General features: G+C 38.2%; 1 protein-coding gene across 1 annotated transcript; it reads left to right on the top strand.

Annotated features, from left to right (window-relative positions):
• The first annotated feature begins 6257 nt into the window (after positions 1-6257).
• On the top strand, positions 6258-24186 carry HNRNPLL (heterogeneous nuclear ribonucleoprotein L-like). The gene is made up of 12 exons (XM_014964667.1): positions 6258-6372; positions 7267-7504; positions 8567-8652; positions 11257-11353; positions 11437-11509; positions 15398-15469; positions 17205-17422; positions 17583-17704; positions 18128-18329; positions 19266-19323; positions 19440-19538; positions 20847-24186. Exons 2-12 carry the CDS (start codon positions 7274-7276, stop codon positions 20900-20902), a joined length of 1314 nt encoding a protein of 437 aa, XP_014820153.1. The 5' UTR covers positions 6258-6372; positions 7267-7273; the 3' UTR covers positions 20903-24186.
• Positions 24187-24464: the final 278 nt, after the last annotated feature.

Here is a 24464-nt window from a genome sequence, read left to right as displayed (position 1 = left end):
CCGCCTGGATGGTCCTGAGTGATGTGCTCTGGGCAACCCTGCTTTGGCAGGGGAGTTGGACTAGATGATCTCTAGAGGTTCCTTCCAACTCTGACAACTTCGTGAATGTGAATTTTAGTTTTTGTCTCTCATAGATTAAAAAAACTTGCAGGGAATTTATTTATTCCGTGTTTTATCTTACTCGTTCTCTTCAGGGAAATGTTCTTAGCTTATAAAAGTTGTATGCTGTTCAGGGCGAAGACATATAAGATGAAGGCAAGGTCAGAGGAGGGAAGAAGTGTAAGTATTTTGGGTTGCTCAGAATAGAGAAGAAAATAAGTAATGATGAAGTAGGAGGAGCTATAGGGAGTGGGGAATTAGAAGGTCTCCTTCTAATGGGGAAGTGGATGATTGGGCTAAAAAAAAGGTAGGAGTCTGGTAGCCTCACTGTTTTGTTCTTTTTTTTTTTTTTTTCCCTTATGTGTCCTGTGGGTGAACTGTATGCTCTTTTTGTATAAAAGCTGTTTTATGGTAGGACCATGTGAGTGGGTTGGTGGGGTCTCCCTGCTGGGCTATATTCATTATTGTGGCATTTTCCTGTTCCTCTGGGGTTCTTTCATGGAGTTGAATAAGCCCTTCATACCTCTTAAGTTCTGGATTTTTTTTCTCAAATGGGTGCCTAGAAGTCTGTGTGCAAGATCTGGATGGGGAAGCGCAAAATTTTTTTTGCTCTTCCTTTTTTTCTGTTTCCCACTGGTGTGGGCACTCATTGTAGCCCAGAAGTGTACCCTCTTCCTCATGGCTCATCTCAAGGCTGAGGAGTGTGGAGAGCCAGGAACAGACCAGAATGTTGACCAGGGGAGTAGGAAGTGGTCTGGCAGGAGTATGCTGTGGAGAATGACTCTTGCTGGGGTAATGTTGAGTGGTGGTGAAGTTGCAGTATAGCAGAGGGTTAGAGCTGCATTTGAGGGTCTTTGGAGGACCCTTCAGCTCCATCCCCTCTCCCTCCCTTAAATTTCAGTTCCATTGATTAATGTTGTATTTTTATACAACCTGTATTTTCTGTAGCATCTACCTGCCTCATTGTCTCTGATGTCCCTATTCTAAGATATTTCTATGGAGTAAGGACGATTTGGGGTGTCTAAATACACAAACGTAACTACAAGCTGCAGCGAGGTAAGAGAGGGATGTGAACTTTCAGCTTCTCAGCTAGTCTGCTGTACCATCTGATGCACAGTGTTCTTCCTTTGCGGTAAATGGAAAGCAGCTCGCTTTGCAACTCGGTTGCTTCATGTCTGTCACAGGCAGTTGTGGTAACAGTAGCTAGATGACAAGGACTTCAGATCTTGACCTCTTTTGCAGTGGCTTGTTCATACATCCATTCCTTAAATGAACTATATCCTAGAAATCAGTTACAGAGTAAGTGTAAATCATCCTCTCTCCTTTTTTCTCCATCTAAAAAAGTAACCGTCACCTTCAGGCTAGCTCTTCTTCCAGCGCCTCCGGTTGAATCTCCTGCTGATGGCTGTGTGTTGTGTGGGGTTTTGTTTTGGGGTGTTGTTTGTTTGTTTGTTTGTTTTAAAGGGATGTTCAGATTGTGCTGAGCAGGGAGACGAATAGAGTATTTCAGTTGGAAGGGACCTAGAACCGTCATCCAGTCCAGCTGCCTGAGCACTTCAGGGCAGATTCAGAATGAGCAGAAGGGACCAGAGTGCAGGTATTCCATTCTGTAGTAGTTAGAGTCATTGAAAGGACACAGTGGTAGAGAGTGCTAGGAAGAAGTATGCATTAAACAAGAGAAATGCTACCCCAAACTTCACATCCAAAACAAAACTAAATTGCCAGGTAGCCTTCCAGAATATGGAGTGGTTAATCTTAACATCCTTCCCTTGCCTAGCCCTTAGCTCCCCAAACGAACCAACCAACCAACAATAACAAATAAATAACAGTCTGTACAAAACTGGTATATTGTTCTACTGCCATGGAACCTTAACTTTGTCTTATTTGCTTAGTTCTTCTGAGACACCATCTTACTTCACTGTGTACCAGAAGTACTGTTGTCACTGCGAAGCTACAGGAATTTGAGGTGGCACAGAAAGAGGTGTCTCCTGTACCTCTGCAAGGAAGAGACAGAACTGCTCAAGTCAGACAGGTGTGATCAGCAGGGATGGCACACGGCAGGGCAAGCGGCTTTAAGTGATGCTATCACTGTGTAGTAGAAGTAGCGGTTGAAGAGTGTGCATGAAATGCTGTGTATCTGCCTATGAAGGCCTTTCCTCATCACACCGTCCCTAGTGGGGGAACGTGAAGAAGGAGTGCCATCCTTGTGCAGTAAGGAGAAAAAGGGAGATGGAGAAGGTAAGCAGAGAAATGGCAAAGGAGCAGATGGGCCAAAATAGGTAGCACAGACTAACAGCTAAGGTGAACATACTGACTGGAAAGCATCTGGAGAAAGGATAAGAGGCACATTTATCTGCAAACAGCTGGTGAAAAACTCTCTAATCAGGAATCAGTGAGCAAGGGAGACATCCCAGAGCCCATGATGACTTTCTTCCTTTTTGGATGGCAAATCATAATTTATTAGCAAGAAACCAGTGATATATCTTAAAAGTTGTCTAGAACTATGTAGGTCATGAAAGGATGCTACAGTTATTCTTTGAAGCTGCTTCTGTTGCACTCATGTATGTGAATTAACTGGTTTGTGCTTCGTCGGATATATCAGTACTTCCCTCTGTGCCTTGCTCTCTCCAGAGCTCACTTTCAGTGTTAAGCATTTCCATGTTCCTAGCTTCTTTCTTGAGGGAAAACTTTTCTGTCCTTGTTACTGGTCTTGAGCACTTGGAAAGGAAGCCTGTTTCCAGTATCTATTTAGTAATTGCATTTTCTCTCCAGCTAATGATTCTTCAAGGAATTGTTATTGAGCTTTCAAAAACCCTGAAGCCGTATCTATTAAGGGGCACAGCAGTAACGTTAGCGAAGCTGTTCTCCTGGCTTTGTGGAGTGCAAGTGTCGTGTTGGAGTTTTGCATGGGGCTTTTGTGCCATCGTGGGAGTTGGAGTTAGTGAAAGACTCCTTTGTAAGCAGAGAAGTACTGGTGGTGGTTAATCTGTGCGAGCAGATGCTTTGATGTAACCTTTGTCTGTGTGCCAGCTGTGGCACGTGTAGTTTTCAAGAGGTCTTGGTCAAAACCCTATATTTTTCATGTCTGGGAACAAATTAGGGCAGCAGTTGGATGAGTTGTGTATGTTCTGACCTGAGCTGTGGAGATGCTTTGCACTTACAGACATGTTTGATTTTTCATGTGGTCTAGTGGTTTTATTTCTCCTTTTAGAGGAAATCAAGGATCATTCTAGATCTGCTCGACACGGCAGCTTGGTAGCTGCAAACCTTGTTTGATGATAATCCGCGTGTCTGCCCTTCGTGACGACTTCTTTGCACTCAGACGTGTGCCTGCGGCACATGCTGGTCCCGTGTCTGTCACCGACGTGCTCTGACACTGTTGGCTTGCAGCTTCCTCTGGGCTTTGCTGCTGCTGGTGAGCACTGCTCTGAGGAAAGTAGAGGCCCTTCGATTTGGCCATTTATAACCTCAGTGGTTTTAACTGTATTCATTTGTTTCTGAAATCCTGTGTACTCAAGTCCTTAATTTCATGGCAAGCGACTAAGATTTTTGTGGGGCTTTTTGTTTTGTTTTTTACTTTTTTTTTTTTTTAATGCCATGCTGCTTGAGCTTCTGTGCAAGTTACTACAATAGCAGCAGTGTTATGACTTTTGATTCTCGCTAAATCTCGCTAAGTCCGACACCACGGAATTGTTGGAATTGGAAGGCACCTTCTAGAGATCACCTAGTCCACGCTACTAAAGGATGCTTTCTGTATGGCGTTATGAGAGAAAGAAGCTTGTATTGGAAAGCCAAGTGTTGCTTTAACCACAAAAGAAAGCAAAATTTGGTTTTGCTGATGGTTCTGAACGTAATTCCAGTTGCAGAAGTATGGACACCTGTATACGTGTGTGTAAGTTGTGTATAATGGATTTGAAGATGCAAGTATAAAAGTCTTAAAATATTTAGAGAGTTTGTACTACTAGATTTCTATCTTCAGTAGGCAAGCTTAAATGGACTGCTAATAAATAAAAATGCAAAGGGGTGTGCATGACAAAGAAACATGAACTGAAACTAGCAGAAGATTGAACTGGGAAGGGGATGGAGAATGAAATACTGTTCCATTCTGATACACTCTCAGGAAAGCTTGACTTGATGTATGCGGGTGCTAATTAACTAAGGTAGCTCTTTGTAGCGAGTCTTTGCTTCAGTGAGAAAATTATTGCTTATATTTGCCATCTGATTAGGCAGAAATATTTTTAGGTGAGATTTCTTGAATGCATTAAAGAAAATGAAAGAAAAGAAAATGGATTAACTGGGATCTTAATATAGTAACAAGTATGCAGGGCAATGAATTTTATGATTTAATAACTTCTGACCATTTTGTAGACTGTAAATAAAGGTGCCTGCTATCTTAACACCGCAGAGACTTTGCAGGAAAACCTGATAATTATTGTTAGTTTTCTTTTGAAGGTTTCCTTAGCTTTGACAGGTGTGTATGTGGATAAAGAGCATATAAGCTAAAAATAAAAACCTGTGTGTAGTTCCGTTCCTTCTGCAATTGCCCAAGTATTTGCAGTTCGAAGTATCAACCTTTTATGACTCCTTGGATCACTGCTGCCGCTGCAGGACCTCAGCTGATAAACTCAGGCTAAGATGGTATCTTATGCAAATACCATTAGCGGTGTTTTCCCACAATTGTCACAGCTCGTATTCAAAGAAATGTGTTGATGCTTAAAATGCTTTCATACTGCAAATGAATAAAACGTAAGCTAAGCTTGAAAAATTACACAGCAGATTGTTTGGATGTCTGATAAAGTCTGAAGGTCTGTCTTTTGGTTCAAACAGAATGGTCAAATCATCACTTTAAAGAAAAAATATGTAATTGTCTAGGGAACACAGGAATTAAATACACAAGACTCAATGAGGAGTTATCTGGAATGTGTGTGTTTGGTTTTTTTTCACTCGAATCTGTAGTTAAACAGATAGGGAAGACGGGAATGTCTGTTCTAGTAGTAGCAATCATTGTGGTTACTTAATTACTAGAGCTGAATACTCCTTTGTGCTACAAATGAGAATCTCTCTCTGGGTCCAGAGGATGCTATACTACTACTTAGGAAAAAGTTAAAAATCAACAAGACTTGATCTGTTAGATCAAACATATAGATGTGGTTGCTAAATTTGAATACATTAACATTACACTGCTGTTACACATGAAATTTGGATGCTGGTAATTACAGTATATTTTAGTGTGCCCTTTATTATCTCTAATCTTCCTTTGATTATCTCTCATTATTGGCTTATGTAATTTCATTCTTTTTTTTTTATTTATTTGTTTGTTTTTTGTTTTTGTTTTTTTTTTTTACTCCCATGTCTTAGAACAGGTAAGGTGAATCTCAGCCCTACTTTGGGCTTTGTGTGGAAAGACGAGCTGATTCCAACCCGTATTCTGCAGTAGCCCAGAACCAAGATTCTCTGAAGTCATAGCAGTAGTTCTGAAAAATGTTCCTAGTGGGAATTCTGTGTGCTGATGTAGTCAGCCTTGGGGTGAAAAGAGAGAGCATGCCTGTATAGACAGAAATCACAAGTTTTTAAAAACATGTATGAAGGGTGTTCAGAATTAGAAGGGATGTAGGGTTTGTTTCAAGTATAGTATGGAGCTGGCATTTTCTTGCATTGTGGGGCACAGCTCCTCATGCATTAGAAATAGTAAACTGGATGAAAATTGATTATGATGGCGCTTGTTTGTTCTTGCTTTTTAATACCCCCAGCCTGTCTCAAACAAATATTGGCATAATCAAAAAGGAAGTGTCAGAAGTATTTTTAGCTATTGTGTATTTCCAAGTATTTTATTTCATACTTCTAATGAATATGGTGGAAGACCTCCTGCAATTCAACCAACCAAGTGTTAAATAGGCATATATATATTAGAAAAATCTTGCCTGTGCAAACACATTAATTAAATCTGCAAAGCATTTTATTTTAAGTAGACTTAGCAACTGAACTTGGCAATCTGTTTGGAAAGAAAAGTTAAATTATTTAAAATGTGCTTGGATTGTACATTTAGATGGCTGCTTCTTGACCCAGTGTAGTGTCTGCCAAATATTTAATTTTAGTTAATGATATCAGTATTCCTTGTTCTGTGTTGAATTTTAAAATGTCATTTTGTTTTTAGGATGCCGGGGGAACTCATCATAAAGTCTCTGTTTCTCCTGTTGTCCACGTCCGAGGGCTGTGTGAATCAGTTGTGGAAGCAGATCTTGTGGAAGCTCTTGAAAAGTTTGGAACCATATGGTACGTCAAGCAGTATAAAGTCATGTCTCTGGACAAGTTAGAAACGTTATTTAAAAGTCTCTTGGACCCCTTTAAATAGTTATGATAGCCGTTTGAAATCTAGAACGTAGTTAATGTTAAAGCATATGGTTTTGAATGGGAGGAGTGCTTGTGAGATACATGGAGGACCTTCAGAGTGAGATGGTTATTCAGAGAAAGCCCCTACGAAGGTTATATAGCCTGAAGATTCCTCTTCTGTGAACAGATAGTAAAGGTGTCTGGGTAGCAAGCTTATTCTGAGTTTTGAGTGCTTCTGTTTGGAAACATGTTTCTTTTAAAGTAAGTGCATGTATTGAAGTAAAATAGGGTTTTGTAAATTAATCAGCTGACAAAGCTTCTTGAGTTTATCTGTGTCTGGATTTGGTTAACTGGAATACTTCTGTTTATTTCCTCTAAGGTAGTTTTATGTCAAAAAGTATTTTAAATTTCTAAGCAACATCTGTTACTAAAGATGTTTAATATATCGACTTCGTGTGTTATAATTTGCATTTTCTTTGATCCTTTCCCCCATAATTCGCTTTAGCAAGTTTTTTGTATTACTAATTGTAGTTCTAGTAAGTTAGTAAATTATTAACTGTTTCTTGTATTGGTTAAATGGTTTTATGCATTAAATCTTTTCAGGAAAACAACAACTTACTACTTAATTATCTTATAGCTGCATTTCTTTGTTTTGTACAAATGCTCTAGAAATGTGTTGACCAGGTTTGGGAATCGTGAGCAGGGAGACCTACGTTTCTTTTATGGCCTTGTTAGGAATTGTTTAGAAAAAACAGATCATCTATGACAGTTACAGGACTTTTGAGTTGTTCTAAGTTAAGCATATAGGAAAGCTTACTGTAATGTTTTTCTCACCAGCTATGTCATGATGATGCCATTTAAGCGCCAAGCTCTGGTGGAGTTTGAAAATGTAGAAAGTGCAAAGAAATGTGTAACGTTTGCTGCAGATGAACCTGTATACATTGCTGGACAGCAAGCCTTTTTCAACTACTCAACAAGTAAGAGGATTACTCGGCCAGGGAACACTGATGACCCATCTGGTGGAAATAAAGTTCTCCTCTTGTCAATTCAGAATCCTCTCTACCCAATTACAGTGGTATGTTTCTTCTTTTTTTTTTTTTTAATTAAACTAATAAAAGGCAGGGAGCAGCAATTTCTGTTACATTACTTCCATTGTGTAGTATTTGTTAAAATTGTACGCTGTTAATTTGAGTCAGGAATTAAATTCACCTACCAAAGCTTCCCACCATCTTCACCTAAGTAACATGCATGTTATGAAAAAAAAAAAGGACTTTCGAGATGGTCCAGTCTTGTTGTACAGCTATTTTGCAATAGGCTTGAACATTTCAGTGGTCAGGATTTTGAAATTTTCTGTGTAATCGACTGTTTTTTGAGATCTTCCTTGCCCCACATCAGAAGTCTGACCTGATGTGCAGTACTTCTCTCAGTACTTTCCAGTACCTGATGTGTGGTACAGTGAGCTTTTCTCCTTACCGCTTTGTTCCCATGCGGCTCTGAAGGTGATCTTGAATTTGATTGGTTCCTTGTAATATAGACAAATGCTGGTGAAATGGTGTTAACAATGAGTTTGCATGAATCCAGTGTTTCCTGTCAGAAGTTTTCTCTGCCTTAAGTGGAGAAGCACAGCAACCACTTGCAGTGCCTTTGATTCAGGTGAATACTGTTGAAATTCTCCTTTTGATCAGCTACCTAAGCTTACGTCATGGACTACCCCTGGTTACTCTGCTGAGAATGGATGTGAACAATTAAAAAACCCTCAGCTGCTAGAGTCTTACGAAATAAAATATGCTATAACTACAGTGTGGCTTTGATATAACTACTACAGTGCATGCTTAGAAGTTTGGGGTTTTTTTAACTGGGTTTTAATACAGTTGAAGGTACTTGTTAAACTAACTAATGTTTGTGTGGGTACTTCTTATAGAAGTTTTTTCCTGTTTTTCAGATTTGACTGCCTGCATTATATTAATCCATATAAATGCTAATCATGAATGTATAAACTGTATAGGAAAAATTATAAGTGACAAGCTAATAAGGCTTTGCTCTTGGCATTTAAATGTCAATGCAAGAAAATGTTCTCTGAACCTAAAGAGTTTGAAATTTCACATCTGAATAAAATACTTTCTTTCTTCTTCCTTAGGATGTCTTGTATACTGTGTGCAACCCTGTGGGAAAAGTTCAGCGCATTGTTATATTCAAGAGAAATGGAATACAAGCAATGGTTGAATATCCTTTTTTAGTGTGATTTTTTTTTTTAATTTTTTTTTTTTTTGTTTTTTTTTTTTTTTTTTTTTTTTTTTTTTTTTGACTGAAGATGGGATTTAACATAAGAGTGTCAGGAAAATACTGTGTAACTTTGAGACCAAATTATTTTTTAATTTCTGTCTAAGACGTCATAATTTCTATATGTCTTTAAGACATATAAACATTAATAGCACTTAAACATTGCATTTTTATAGGAAAATGATATTGTCAACAACGGTCTTGATAACAAAGTGTATAGGCAGTCCTAAGGCTAATAATTGCGTACATTAAATGTCATAGATTTGACAACACGTTACACACAGAAGTTTCATGGCTTTTGCTTGTGTTGATGCTCAAGTAATGGGTAAGGGCTTGCAGAGGTGCAGTTTTACTTCTTCAGACTCTTCTAAAATAGCTCCAATATATACCACTTGTCTTACTATTCTGACTTCAGTAAAGCACAAGACCAGCTTGATCCTCCTTGACCTGTTTATCACGTTGAGGAAATTCCCTGCTCTGTTATCCTACTGTTTACTGTATTTGTAGCATTAAGTTGTACGTGGGATGAACGTTCAGAGTTGTTGATGGGTTACTGTGGTTTGCAAAGTCCAAAGTCTGATATGATAATGCCTGATTTCATAAAATTCTGATAGCCCTCTCCTAGAAACTGATTACCCTCCATTTCTGAGGTGTTATCTAGACAAAATTGTACCAAAATCTCAGAAATTTTTCTGTGATTTCAGGTGCTACCGATGTGGCAGGCTTCATTATGGGTCACTTCTGTAACATATGACTCACTGGTGGCTGCATTGATGATTTGCCACACAAAAAGAATTACACAAAAAGAATAGTAACTTCCATCAAAGCAGACTAGTTGCTGTTCATCTGTGTTGAAGGGTTAAACTGTATGTCCTAACAGACAGTAGGTTGCCTTACCTATGATAGTGTGGTGAGTTTGTGGTAAGCGATGGTGTCTGGATCAGATGACTTGTACACTTGGGGGTTATTCTGTGTCTTGTGAAAGATAAGGGAAGTTGTGAAATTTACTCAAATTCTAATGATAATTGCAGTAACTATTACTTTTGCAGATATGCTCCCACAGTTCTAGCCAGTGTCAAACAGTTTCTTAGAGGTCTAGGAAGCTTAACTATTTTCACTTTTAAATTCTACAGTGAACCTCTGTGAACTTGGAAGAACGACTTCCAAATTTCACTAAATTATATCAAACGATGGCACAAAATGTCTGGTCGTCTCCAAGGTTCAGGCTTTCTGACACCGTATGTCACTGAGTATGTATGAGATCATGGGTTGCCCTCTGCCAAGGCTCAGGTATATTTTTCTGCTAGTCGTGGAACTCCTCTTGAAGTATGCAGAGGATATGAAATAATCTACATGTTGGAGCCAGGTACATGCATCTGCCTTGAGCAGTGCACTTAAAGCATCTGCTTGTTGTATTTTTTGATGCAAGATAATTATAGGTTCACACAAGCTCGCTCTCTTACTTCTGTGGTTTGGCTACCAAGCTAAAAAGGCATACTCTTTCTTAGTTCTTTTTGCTTTAAGATAACTACTGAGTTCATGTTCTCCCTACCCACAAGTCCCCAGTGAATGCTAGCTGTGAGAAGGGATGCATTGTCTTAAGTCACTCCTCCTCACCCCGAGCTCTGATCCCTTCCCAAATGATGCAACTTCAACTTTCCCTTCAAATGTTCTCTAGATTTGCTGGTGGCTTTGTATGTCCTCTGAAAATTACTAAATCCACCAGAATATCCCCTTCCAAACGGATAAGTTCAGACCATAAACAAAGCTTGCATCTATGATCCACCCTGAAGACTTTACTAGTTTATCACAGAATCTTCTAGGTTGGAAGGGACCTCAGAGATCATCTTGTCCAACCGTCAACCTAATTTTGACAAAAATAAACACCCACACAACAAACAAAAAGCAACACCATCACTAAACCATATTTCCCAGCACTACATCAACCCATCTTTTGAACACCTCCAGGCCTCAACCACCTCCCTGGGTAGCCCATCCCAATGCCTGATAACCCTTTTGGTGAAAAAATTTTTCCTAATATGCAGCCTGAACCTCCCCTGGCGTAACTTGAGGCCATTTCCTCTCGTCCTGTTGCCTGTGACTTGAGAGAAGAGACCAACCCCCATCTCTCTACACCCTCCTTTCAGGCAGTTGTAGAGAGCAATAAGGTCTCCCCTCAGTCTCCTTTTCTCCAGGCTGAACACCCCCAGCTCCCTCAGCCTCTCCTCATGAGACTTTTGCTCCAGACCCCTCACCATCTTTATTGATCTTCTCTGGACCCGCTCCAGCTCCTCGATGTTGTTTTTTTTTTTTATGGTAGGGAGCCCAAAACTGGACTCCCACACTTATGAATGGTCTCATAACGTGCTGCTTACATCTCAAAAAAACGTATGCTTTACAGAAGTTGAACCCATATACACTTGTTGGTAGTTTTATATAATGTCTGTATAGAGTTCTTGTAAGGTGTACAATAGTGAAGTATCTACAGGCTACAAAAATAGTCATATCTGAAGAAAGGGACATGAAGATCCTTAACGTGATATGTATGTTTGAATCGGTGTTTTGTGCCCAGAAGGCAAAGGCTGCACTCAATGGAGCAGATATCTATGCAGGATGCTGCACACTAAAAATTGAATATGCAAGGGTAATGCTTGGACTTTCTCTTTTCATTTTACTAGAAAAATATATGTAATCAAGACCTAACCTTTTTCACTTCTGTTTGAACAGCCAACTCGACTTAATGTCATTAGAAACGACAACGATAGTTGGGACTACACTAAACCGTATCTGGGCCGACGAGGTAGGTTTTCGTACGTTCTCGCTGTAGATGTTTGACTGTACTAATGCCAGTCCATGCCAGTAGTAATTTCAAAGCACGGCAGTGCTGCTGAGGGCTGTGTTCACCAGCCAGGACATTAACCCTGAGCCCTAGTGCCCCCTACTGCCGTGTGCTTGAGCCACTTAGTTCAACAAGGAGCCCACACCTGCAAGCACCTTCGCAGTTCTCAAGGACTTGCATTTCTCCAAGCAGCTCTCTCTCTTTGGAGGAGAGGAAACCTGGCACAGACTATTCCTTACAAACTACAAACTTGCACACTGCTTCTCCTTCGAAAGGACTCTTTTCCCCTATGTTGGACGAGGCATTAAGAAGGATAGAGGACTTCAGCAGGCTGACTCTACACTTCATCATGCACCACATCGGCATCAGCAAAAAAACCCAAACAAACAAATAAACAAAAAACCCTCTGAAAAAAAACCTCAGACTTGCAATTCACCATGTCTGCATACTGCATGCACCACCACCACAAGTTTTTAAAGGAGGACACTTTTCAGTACTTCAGATTTGTGTGGGATGGATAACATGATAGACTGTACTCATTCTGTTCAAGTTTGGATGTATGCTGATCTTATTTCCCTTAAAATTACAAGTGAAAAATTGAGAACCTCCAAAATTAAGAACCTCTCTTGTTGATATCATCGACGTTGTAATCTTTTTATTACATGCTGTATGTGAGAGCTGGATTCAGTCTTAGTGTAAATATTGTCTAGTAGTAGGGAAATTTAGTCCTTATCTGTAGATAGTTGGAACTGAGCAGTGCAATATCAGATAGGTCCCCTCAGTTATATTTAAGTATTAAAATAGGGAGATTCATAGTTGGTACAGGCATACTGTCTTTTAAGTACTCAGCTGTAAAAACTACCAGAGCTTAACTCGTGTCAGTGGAAACTATGACTTTATATGTAAAGACAAACTGCTGTGTAGCCTAACTCCTGTGAAGTGTTTATTTAAAAAATATATATATATATCTGTAACAATTATTGAGTGCAGTGTTCAGTAACTTATGTACAATAATGTGTGCCATGTAAAGTTAGAAAAGTGATGACAACATGTCCAAGATAAGTAGATACTCTATCAAAAGGTTTATGAGAATCAGGGCTTTGGCCGTCTCGAATGATACGCACTTTCAGAGTAATTCTGCAGAGACGCTGGACTTATAAAACTGTTGTACAACTAAAAATTTAGGGCTTGAATTTTCAAAATGAAGTTCTTGTAAAAAGTTAACAAGGGAGCTACAGTGCTGGTTGTAGCATGTAGATTATGACTATTTGTATCAAATTTTTTTTCCTCAAATTCCTGAGTTAAAAATGGGGTTTTTGAAGAAACTCAAGGGCAAGAAAAAACCCTGAAGGATTAATGTGACCCTCGTATCTTTTGGTCATTGCAGTGTTTGGAGGCTGACTTGTAACGTTGTGCATCTAATTACATTATGTAATTGGTGCACAGATAGATATGGCTCTATGAACTAAGTGTTCCTCAGGTCAGAGATAACAGTGGAAAATGAAAAATGAGGATAGGTACAGCTCATTCTTTCTCAAGAACTCTCACTCTTTTGTTTTCCTTTTGTTACTTTGACAGCCTGTCTTTATTTCCTACATCACTCTACTACACATAAGAAGAAAATAATTGGACTTATATTATAGCATGATATATAGATACTGTATATAGCATGATTTTTCATTTACTGTGGCCCCCATCCCTTTATCTAGAAAATGGGAATATAAATTGTTGAATGAACACTGAAATGTACTTCAGAAAGCAGGCATCTCAAACAACTTTGCCCAGAAAGTAACCCGGGACTTTTTTCTTCCCCTTGCAGCAGTGTTGTTTGGCTTTTGAACGTAATGTGACCCAAACTGTAGGGTCTGACTGCAGCAAACAAGATACTAGCCCAAAGGAATTTCATTCTGAGGACAGGCATGCTAATACCTCCTCTCAGAATTTCCTCCCTCCCGCAAATCTTAGGAAGGAAATGCATTTTTCTAATGATTTCCTTTTTTTTTTTTTTTTTTTTTTTTTTTTTTAAAAAAAAAGAACTAATTTTAGTTCTTTGTGGTAACAAATTACAGATTTTCTCATGGTATTTCTCCACTTCAGTAAACTTCCTAACAAGTGCTTGCTTCTGTGAATTGATACTGCATTAAATTGAACTGGGAAAAACCACCTACCTCATAGAACTCTGTGCTTTTAGCCACTGAGCTCCGGCTGTGCTTTGGTGGTAATACCAACATAGGCAGTGACTCAAAGACCTGATTTAAAAACAAACCCAGAATGCAAAGAACCCAAAACTTAAACTAGATTGTAAAGGATCTTTTCATTCAGAATTAGTTTTAACGCAGAATCAGTTATCATGTTTCAGAGCCTGTTTACACAAGTGTTTGTACTGGCACGGTTGAGGGACTTTGTTCAAGAAAGACACAAGAATGGGGCAGAGAGAGAGCAGTGGACTACACCATCATGAGGAGGAAATGTCTGTCAAACTATGTTCTCCCAGAATCCTTTATTTGAAGAATATGGTCCTTTACTGTATTACTGTGTGCAGTTTCAAAGGATTTAGCTCCATAGACTAGAACTATTAACTTAATTTTCCTGAAAGATGATTACTGCATACAGTACAAATGTTTAAAATACTTAATATGACCACCCATTTGCTTTCTAGGGCCAAGAATCAGAGCTGTTACCCTGAAAAGGGAATGGAAAAACAAAAGTTCATTAAAGTAATCTTTCTTCTATATATTTGAAGGCATTCAGCACTGTTCTCTCTTCAGGCTTTATTGGCAAAGTAAATACCTGACTTGGAACCTGTCCTCAAAATCCTGAGCAGAAAGGGCACATGTGTTTTCATCTCCCACTGTTGTGTCATCTAATGCAAATAGTCCCTGTTTTTTCAGGGGAAATACCTCTGGCTGCATGGGGCTGGAGTTGCTCTTTTCAGCAGCCATACGTAAATTTCCTGGGAACTGTTGTAAACTGATAAATTGTCTTGCCCTATCTTTTCAACATGGCTTTTTTATTTGTGAGAAATCAATTGTTTAACACAAAGAAATCTGGAAGTTTAGATTTCCTTTGTCATACAGCATGGATCTGATTAGAAAATACAGCTTTGGCTGTGGTGCACTGCTTCCCTCCAGTAATGTAGACCCCTTGCTTAACTTTATATCCTAGACAACTGGGTTTTCTTAAAGGATTGACCATTGTTTTAGTGCATTACTCAGTGATGGTTTTCTTCAGTTGAACTGTAAATGTGCTGCTGATAATGCAATAATGTACAATCCTTTCAGCATGCCCATAAATCATTAGGTGTTCTGTAATTATATATGTACGCACATGTAATGCTCTCTGTTTACTGATTATGAAACCATGTAATACAGGTTGTTGTTGGCTTATGCTGAAACTTCTTGAAAGAAGCCCACTTTGAAAATGTGTTGCTGTTGAAGCTAATATTATGATTCAGGTACTGTCTTTCAAAAGTACTGCATTTCAAATTTGTTTTAAGAGACACATAGGTAAATCCTGCTGTATGGTGTTATCTATGCTAAGGTGTGGTGTCTGTTTAGGAAAACTATTGGGTATTTCCATAAACTTTAAATGTCTGCATCTCCTCATTGGCCACTGTCCCCAATCAGCTTTAATGCAATTTGTTATACAGATGGCAGTCTTTTAATTTTGGTGCCCCAGGGCTACAGCTTGTGGTTTTAGACATATAATGAAGGAGAAGTCATTTATAAAATTAACAAGGACTCAAATTACATTTTTGCTTCTTAACTAGAAGCTTTGTGTCTTAACTGAAGAAGTCAAGTGTGTAGTTGTGCTTTACTAAACTCTTTTCTTTCCCTTCCCACATGTTAGACAGAGGGAAGGGCCGCCAGAGGCAAGCTATTTTGGGAGAGCACCCATCATCGTTTAGACATGATGGTTATGGTAAGTAACATAATGATGACAGGTTATGATTTCTGTATATGTTACATGAAATTCTAAATATTCAGTCAGTTCTTAACTGTGGACTCCTAATTGTGCTGTATGTGTGGCGCTGTCAGTCCACGTTCTGAAAATGCGAGTGATATACTGAAATCTGTGTGCATTTATTGCCACACCTCTTTCATGGAGAGCATCTGGCTCTACAAATTTATTCCTTGGTAGAATGTTTTCCTTTCTTTTCACCCTAGAAATGGATGGAAAATGACTTCTGTAATAGAAAAGCAGTTTTTTTTTCTAGAAAATGGCAACGTAGCTTGATGGATGGTTTGATGCAACACAGAGCTTTGATGTTCTTGCATGCAAAGCTGTGAATCGTAGCCTTTGCATTTCTTCTAATTTAGCTAATTCTGAAAAGGTGTAGCTATGTGACTGTATAGGAGTGATGTTTTGCAATTAGTGCTCTAAACTGCTGCAGTTGTTCCCAGTGCTATCTGTAAATGAAGGTCTGCTGTCACTTTCATGTGTTGGACCAAGACCTCAGGACTGGGAATCTGATGTCCCCAGTTAGATGTGACTTTTCTAGTTATTTACTCTCTTAACTCTCAGATTTGTGTTGCAGTGTGATTTGTCTTGCCTCTTTATTTGCAAATGTACTTATGGTATTTTACAATGTAGGTTGACCTTCTACCTACTTTTTCCAAAGGTTCTTCAAATCTCCAGAATTTCCAAGTTTCACCTTGTATTCACTGTTGTTCTTTTTTCATTCTTCTGATACACCCTTCTAGACTTGCCTAACAAGGCACTCTCCTCCTATTCAACTGTCTCTCTCTCATTACTGCTTTTTGCTGGGGGGGGAAAGGAACAAAAAGTTCCTTTTATACTTGGCTTATGTGAATTTCACATTATTTTTGTCTCAGTGAAAAGGGATCTTCTCCTTGGTCTATGATACTGATGTTTTTTATAAACAGAAGTATTGCGTACTAGTAATGTCTCTTAATTAAAACAGAAAACAAACAAAACAAAAAAAGAAATTGTTTATTTCAGTGAAACTTGTCACCTTACCTGTGGAAAATGGGACAGCTTCATTTTGCATTAATGCAGTGTTTAAGTATTCCTGTTTCTTCCAAATGAGTGGTTTTTAGAAAGGCAGTTTTTTGACTTAATCTCTTGTTTCTGGAAAAGAGCCATGTCTTCTCTCCTGACCTCTGGCTAAAAGTTCACTCCTTTTGGTTTGTGTTCCCTACTTTGTAATATTCTTTCTTGGTGTCATGTAGCTCTCTAAGTAGACACTGTGATATTGCTGAAAGTTTATTTTAAGGTTCTGATAGGTTTATGTTCAAATATTTTGTATGGTGCAGGGAAGGTACTATTTTTTTAATTACTGAAATACCTTTTTTTCTCTTGTGTGTAAAAACAATACCCTGAAACAGCTCCTTCTTGTGTGGTAATGTAAGAAAAGACTTGCAACGTTAAAGGGAATAGAAGAGGTTTTATTGATTGCGGGGTTTGGGGGTGTTTGGTTTGTTTGGGGATTTTTTGTGTGGTGTGGTGGGGTTTTTTGATTTTGGTTTTTTTTTCCTTTTTTTTTTTTTTAATTTGAAAAAGAATTATTGGAAACTGCTGTAACATCCACCTTCACCCCCCTGAAGATATGCACTATATGTATGGGCCTTAATGTATGATTATGTTGTGAAACTTGTTTCAAACAATATGAAAGAATGGTCTTTCATCTCCTTAGGGTCACACGGTCCTTTGTTGCCCTTGCCGAGCCGGTACCGAATGGGATCTCGGGACACTCCAGAACTTGTTGCTTATCCGTTGCCCCAGGCATCCTCCTCTTACATGCATGGTGGAAATCCCTCTGGGTCAGTTGTCATGGTTAGTGGGTTGCATCAGCTAAAGATGAACTGTTCGAGGGTCTTCAACCTGTTCTGCTTGTATGGAAACATTGAGAAGGTAAGGCATTATTTATTAGAAACTTGGAAACTACTATAGTCATTTTAATTGTTTTGGAAAAAACCTGGCTGAGATAGTCTGAAGATATGTCCATATAACCTATAAAACTCTTGGTTGGTCTGTTTGTTGCAATGTCATTTTTTTCCCTTATCTCTCTTAGGTGAAATTTATGAAGACTATTCCAGGCACGGCACTGGTTGAAATGGGTGATGAGTATGCTGTGGAAAGAGCTGTCACACATCTCAACAATGTCAAGCTATTTGGAAAGAGACTTAATGTCTGGTAAGTATGTTTTATCGGATTAGTAGTCTACCAGTGCGCAGATGGAATAAATTTGCAAATGGACAGTATCACATTTTTTTGTTATCATTGTTGGAGTTATGATTTCCAATTAGCACCTATTATTTATTTATTGCTATTTATACTTTTAGTATTTTACTTGTATTAATGAAGCATATGGGCATTACATGGATTGGCTGTTAATGTACTGTATTCTGTAATGTGTCTTATCCATCCTTTCTACTTCTTTTTTTTTTTTTTTTAAGGAAGGTGTTAGAAGAGCAAGATGGGTTGGATTTGTTTCAAATTGTTGTAAAGAAATGTCAGCTCTGTTTTGATTAGAGTAATAATCTGTGTGCAAAGTATGCCAGTCTTAGTAATTTTAGAAACTTTAACTATATATGTATATATATTCTTAAATCCCAGTGTTTCCAAGCAGCATTCAGTAGTTCCAAGCCAGATATTTGAACTGGAGGATGGCACGAGTAGTTACAAGGATTTTGCAATGAGTAAGAATAATCGCTTCACCAGTGCTGGCCAAGCATCAAAGAACATCATCCAACCACCCTCTTGTGTGCTGCATTACTACAACGTTCCCCTGTGTGTCACTGAAGAAACATTTGTAAAGGTAGGCAGTTGAAATGACTGTGACACATAGTGCTTCAGGGCTCTGTGCTGGCTTCACACTCTGCTACTTTTAAAAAGAAATAACTGGGGTAGTTACAGCACAGGGACTGGAAGAGAACTGTTTTTTAAAATAAGTTTGTAGCCTCTCTATATGGAGAGCTGGTATATTTTCACAATCCTGGCATTATTATCTCATTTTTTATTTATTTATTTTTATGTGAGAAACAAGAAGCTGGAAATAAAGTTGAGAAGCTTAATGTGTTACTTGTGGAGGAAGGGGAAAAGACTTGCACAAAGCCAAATACACAGAAAGTTAAAACTACAATTCACAATAGATCTACTGACTCCCTGAAATGGTTCCTCTAATGACTGCCAGAATGTCATTCACCTGGAATAGTTTGCACAGTTGAGTCCTAAATCAACTCTGGATGCTTAATTAAAACATGCAATACTGGGACTGTCAAGCAGAGGCAGTGGTGAAACTTCAATGAGTTCTTTTTCAGTTCAATAAATTTGTTTATTTGTTGTTTTTTTTTTTTCAAAAAGTCAACACTGGTTCATGAGTGGTGTACTTGTATGTACAACTTCTGAGCTACTATATGGAAGTGGGAATGTCAAAAAGAACTTGTTTTTATTTAAATGTTGTTTGAGGTAGTAGTGATACTGGTATTCTAACAATTTTTGTGCCTATGCAGTCATATTTATCATTGGACAGAACAGGTATAGGAGCCTTGTTTTGCATACTATCCAATGATATTTTAAAGAGTTACCAATCTAAATATATTTTTTAAATAATAATTTGCCATAAAGTCTTGGAATCTCTCTTAAAGAGTTAGTATTTCCCTTTTTGTGTGTCTCTTCTAGGAACTTGGAATTCTTGCTAACGTGTTTATGTACATTTTTACTGGTTTTACCTCTTACTTTATTTTTGTGACAGTTATGTGAGGATCATGAAGTTCTCAGCTTTATTAAATACAAAGTGTTTGATCCAAAACGTAAGTAAACTTGAACTTTTTGGGTAGTTACTTGAATTCCAGTTTTGATAAGAGCATACACTGTCAGTAGATGTTACTGATCCCCTCCTTCCTTTTTTACTTTCTCTTTTTGACAGCTTCTGCCAAAACACTGTCTGGTCTGTTGGAATGGGAATGTAAGACAGATGCAGTGGAAGCTCTCACTGTACTTAATCACTACCAGATAAGAGTCCCAAGTAAGTAGATTTTACTGGTGTGACTGCTATACTATTTTTTTTTTCTTTTTTTTTTCATTCATGTTGATGTTGGTTTTGTAAAAGGTGAGGCTTCAGCAGCTCAGTCTGCAGCTAAAAACTGCATCATTCTTATTTTATATATATATGCTGTATTTTACATAAATATACACGTATACCATAGTATACATATTGCAGGATACAAATAGTATATATATTACAGTATTTAAACTCTAGTTTAGGTTCCATTAGTTTCTATCTAAATGGCACTCTTAGTTTTTGAGTTAAGCTATAGAACTCAAAATGCGCTCTGTGACTTTGAAGTTAGAGAACGATGCTGGGGTGGGAGATGGTTTGGGACAGAAAGAAGGCAGGCAGGAAAAGCATTAAAATCCACTGTCATCAAAATAAATATCTAAGGATAATGACTTACTGAAGCTTTTTATGTCTTTCACAATAAATGCAGAGAAATATGCAATATCTTTGGGCAGAAGATTCTTTAAGTTACCCAGCTTATCTGCTCCTGTAGTGGATTCTCTTTCAAATCAGAAGTTGTGAGGCCAAACTGAATTTAGCTTCAAACTAATAAGAATGGAGAGGGCTAAACAAGTACCTAATAGGCCAGATCTGCATTGGACAATTGAGATAGTTTACTGGATTAAGGGCAGTTTTTCCTGGGTGTTCACAGATATACCTTTGAATCCAGCCCAATGTCTAATACTGTTTTAAACTCCCTTCTCCAAACTGCTATGAAGTGATCTCCCTGTCAAGTGTTTAAATCTTTCCTATGCATGCCCTCACCCCTTTGGTCCACCTTCTCAATAATGGACTGAGATTACTTCAGAGGCAGAGTATTTTTCAAGGTATTATTTATAACAGACTGTTCACAATTTCAGACTTATCTCAGTTTGGAGAGGTGATAATAGCAGAAGAACTTACTCTTTCAACAGTAAAAAGGCAAACCCTAATGTACAATCATTACTTTTGTAAGTAGTTCAGCTAGGAGAAGGGGCAGTGATAATGGTAAAGCCTTTCTTGTGTGTGGTACAGCATTTGGAATTCTACCTGCGTGCCCTTGTGACCAGATCCAGCGCTTTGTTTTTATGTCTAAAAAATGCTGGTAGGCTACAATAACACCTACTTACAGATCATCTAGTGTCTGCAGGCCACAGGCGGGGGTAGCTGGGGAGGTGTGAACCTTAAGATGTACAGAATTTGTAAACTTGTCAGATTATGCGAGGCAGTTTTGATCAGCAGGAGAGCTATGCTGGGTAAAATGCCCTGAGTATGTTATATGTTGTCTCCTGACAGATGGCTCCAACCCCTATACCTTGAAGCTTTGCTTCTCTACTTCATCCCATTTGTAGAGAAGAGGACAGCATGTTAAGAGCTACGTTCACCTTGATTTGCAAGTTTAAAACTAGACTTCGTTCACAAAGCTCTAAAGTGGTTGTTCTAATGTTGCCTTGTTTCAACTTAATTCTAATATCTTTTATCTTGTTTTATAATAAATGGATGTTCCTTCATAAATACAAACCAGGTTTTTTCTTTTTGCCTCTGAGAAGTACATGTTGTAAGCTTACTACAAAGTTTGTATTTTGTTAGTGTAGTATCTACGAATGTTGGAAGAAGCACCAGTAGTAAAAACAAGATCATTTTCTTTCAAAAATGAAATATATTTGCATTTTCGATAATGTTAAAGATTAGCAAGTATTTTTCCATTTGTAGTGTTAATTGGCAGATAGTTCTCTATTACATCAGAATTTTAAATGTAGAACTTGTTTTTTTCAGTATGTTAAGTAGTGAAGTATGTTGCAATACTAAGCTTGTATTTATAAAATGCTTTAATCAAGTTAATGTTGCACATACCAGAGTTTTAGTACTATAGATTTGATTTATAGTTCAAACAAAGCTAACGTAGAAACTTGTTAAGTATGCTCATGTGTATGGTGTGAATTCATACTTATTTAAAGTGGTTTTGGTTTTTTTAACAACTACTTTCCATTTGCATTAGCATGATGCCATCTATAGCTAGTCCCACCGTAGGGGCCTTTTAAAAATTAAAATTGCAAGCCTGTATCAATGTGTTCATCCTCATTTTCCATAATTTAAACTTAAATCTTTGTTGTTTAGCATATCCTCTTGATTTATTTTTTTTTTTAATAGTGGTTATGACATACTAAATGGTGAAAGTTGGATATGCAAGAAGATTGATCACAATAGAAACCAAGGTGGTACAAACAGTTAAAACAAAAAGCAAGCCTCACCATATTCTCTCATACCCGGACAGTTAAGGCAATGTTTTCTTTTGTCTGATTTATCTTATACTTATGTTATGACCATGAAAGGATTCATGGGGTGAACAGATTTGGCTAGTCTCTCACTTAACCGGAGGTAATCCAGGTGGGATTCAGATAATGTTACTAATTACATGATGTGAAATTAATGAGGCAAGAAATCTTTCACTTTGGTGAAGGTGATTTGTTTTGTCCCAGTACTTTGTAACCTCTGTTCTCTCTTCTAGAACTGGAGTTGTGTCTTACTTGGGTTAAACCCTCAGGAATGGGAATCCAAGTGGGGAAGTCTGGGAGCTCTTGTCCTGGGCTCGGTGCTTGTTCCTCATTCTGCATTTGCAGCTTCTTTTAGTTCTGCTCTTAGTGACCAGAGATAATTTATTTTAATCAGATATTTTATGGTTTTGTCATACAAGTTCTTTGTTCTGTCTTTACAGATTTTATCCATGTCCATCCTTTCTGCAGGATTGATTGTGCAGTATTCTTGTCCTAGAGAGATTCAGTTGCTGTATGTTTACAGACTGGGGGCATTGCACATGCCTTTAAATACAAACTGGATTTTCCTCATTATTAATTTCGAGGCAAATGCACCTTATCACAGAAGGGGAAAAGTGTCAGCTGTCCTTCAGGTTTTCTCATCAACAATGATTAATTTTTGCCCTGTCTACTTCCATATTGTATTTTTTTTTCACGCTTCAGGTAATGCGTGTTTCAGGTATTCAATTTGGGCTGCTTACCTGTCTCAACTGGGAACTGAAGGACAGCAGCTCATTGGCAGCCCTTTCTGTACAGGATTTGGAGTAATATTACCCTCTGGTCTGGCTGGTGGCAAACTGAGTTGCATTTTCAGGGCACTGCTAATACTCCTTCAGCCCCAGTGCTTTTCCCCCAGAAGTTGCTTCTGTAGAACTCCAGCATAGGAGGCTATGTGCTGTATCTCGCTACTGGCCAGCAGAAATGCTGGGTACTGCTGAAGTGTCCTGTGCTGCCTGTTGTTTTAACTGTAAAAGGTCTCTCCCAGACTTTCATTTCTCTTCCATCACCTTAAATGTTCTGTGGAAACTTATTTCTTTTGCCATAGCTTGCATTGCTATTTGTATTAATGTAGTTTCAGAAGTCAAGTTTGTAGTTGAGCATTAAAAATAGTGTGTTACCTGTTGATCCAGTTTGGGATATAGGATGAGTGACCCTTAAAGCATTCAGGTTTCACAAAAAAAGAAGAAAAAAAAAAAAAAAAAGCAAGCACTTTAATGTTTCAGTGTCCTCTGTGGGTCACAGCATTCAGTGCCTAAGATGCTCAGGTGAAAGGCATCTTTCCTGTGGCTGCCCAGATCAGAGGACAGACTCATTCCAGGTTTATCTGAAAGGACTTGATACCAGCTGGAAGTCCTAAATGCAAAATGAGTAGCTTGTGCCACATGGGGAAGAAAAGAGACGAGACTGAAAAATTGATCAAATTTCTTTCTCCATAAAATAATCATCTTATCCATGTAAAAGTTGAGAACAGGAAAGATTCCTTGTTGATGTTTTGCTGAAAAAAAATAAAAAAGAAAAAAGGTCTTGGGCCTCCAAGGATGGATGCTTCCCCTCAGGGGGAATGAAATTGATCTCCTCCTTCCACAAGTGAGGTCTGTGTTCACCTATAATCTTGCTCTTTAGAACAGAGCAAAACCAGGGCAGGGCCAGGTGAAGAGTTTGTTTCTCCAAGGGGTTTCTCCAAGTGAAGTTTGTCTATAATTTGACAGTGGTATTACTATACTTGTTACATGAAAATTAAATCATTACAATCTCTCAGTGCATTTTTTTTCTGTCTCTTGCATAAGCCATACAAACAAAATAGTGAACATTGCTATGCACTTTCCCGGCTTGTAAGCAGCTGGCATTCACACTGTAATATCGTTGTCTCTATTCCACTGTTTGGGGGGTTTTTTGGTTGGTTTTTTTGTTTGTTTTGGTTTGGTTTTTTGGGTTTTGTTTAAAAAAAAAATTATTTTTTCTAATTTATCACTTTCCAGTGGAGGTGAATGAGATATTGAGGTGGATACGTGTTCATCTTCTCTCATGATATTCTAATCCTGGTTTATATTTATTTTTCCTTATATGCAGGAAGTGAGAATAGTTGCTTTTTGACTTCCTATACCACCACAGCAAGATAGAGTATATTGCTAGGGTGATATAAGAAAAGATTTAAAGAAACCATTCAGGAAGTGTTTGGGTGTCCTGGTTTATGAAAGGAATGATACAACTTAATGTGGTGTCGCTAAGTCTGCCTTCTAGTAAGGGGTAATGTTTGGGGTGAGCTGGTGTGTGACTGGCTGAAACCCTCTTTGTTGTAATTAAATGCAACTTGCTCCTTTTCCTGCTGTGTGTTTTTTTGTGAACAGCGCTTGAACTTGTTTCAATATTATGATGGCTTAGCAGGAGGTGTTCAGTCTCTTCTGTTAAATAATATGTCAAAGTCTGAGAACATGAACATGCTTAATTTTTATTTTTTTTCCCCATTTCCGGGATGTGTTTAAACATCTTTGGGATATTTTTTTTTTTCTGTCCTCATCTGAAAGTACATTGTATTCTCGCATCTGTAGCTACTAGTAGGTTTTTGAACCATTCCAGGTTTTTATGGCTACCTGGTCTA

Source organism: Calidris pugnax, unplaced genomic scaffold, assembly GCF_001431845.1.
Source record: "Calidris pugnax isolate Ruff unplaced genomic scaffold, ASM143184v1 scaffold219, whole genome shotgun sequence".
NCBI lineage: Eukaryota > Metazoa > Chordata > Aves > Charadriiformes > Scolopacidae > Calidris > Calidris pugnax.
The sequence above is the reverse complement of the archived record's forward strand: the minus strand, read 5'-3'. Positions and strand labels throughout refer to the sequence as shown.

Excerpts from the sequence above, each read along its gene's own strand:
- HNRNPLL (XM_014964667.1), top strand. The coding sequence starts at position 7,274 with ATGATGATGCCATTTAAGCGCCAAGCTCTGGTGGAGTTTGAAAATGTA. Across the intron at positions 11,354-11,436 it reads TAAAAATTGAATATGCAAGG|CCAACTCGACTTAATGTCAT; the intron begins GTAATGCTTGGA and ends CTGTTTGAACAG. Across the intron at positions 17,705-18,127 it reads GGAAAGAGACTTAATGTCTG|TGTTTCCAAGCAGCATTCAG; the intron begins GTAAGTATGTTT and ends CTTAAATCCCAG.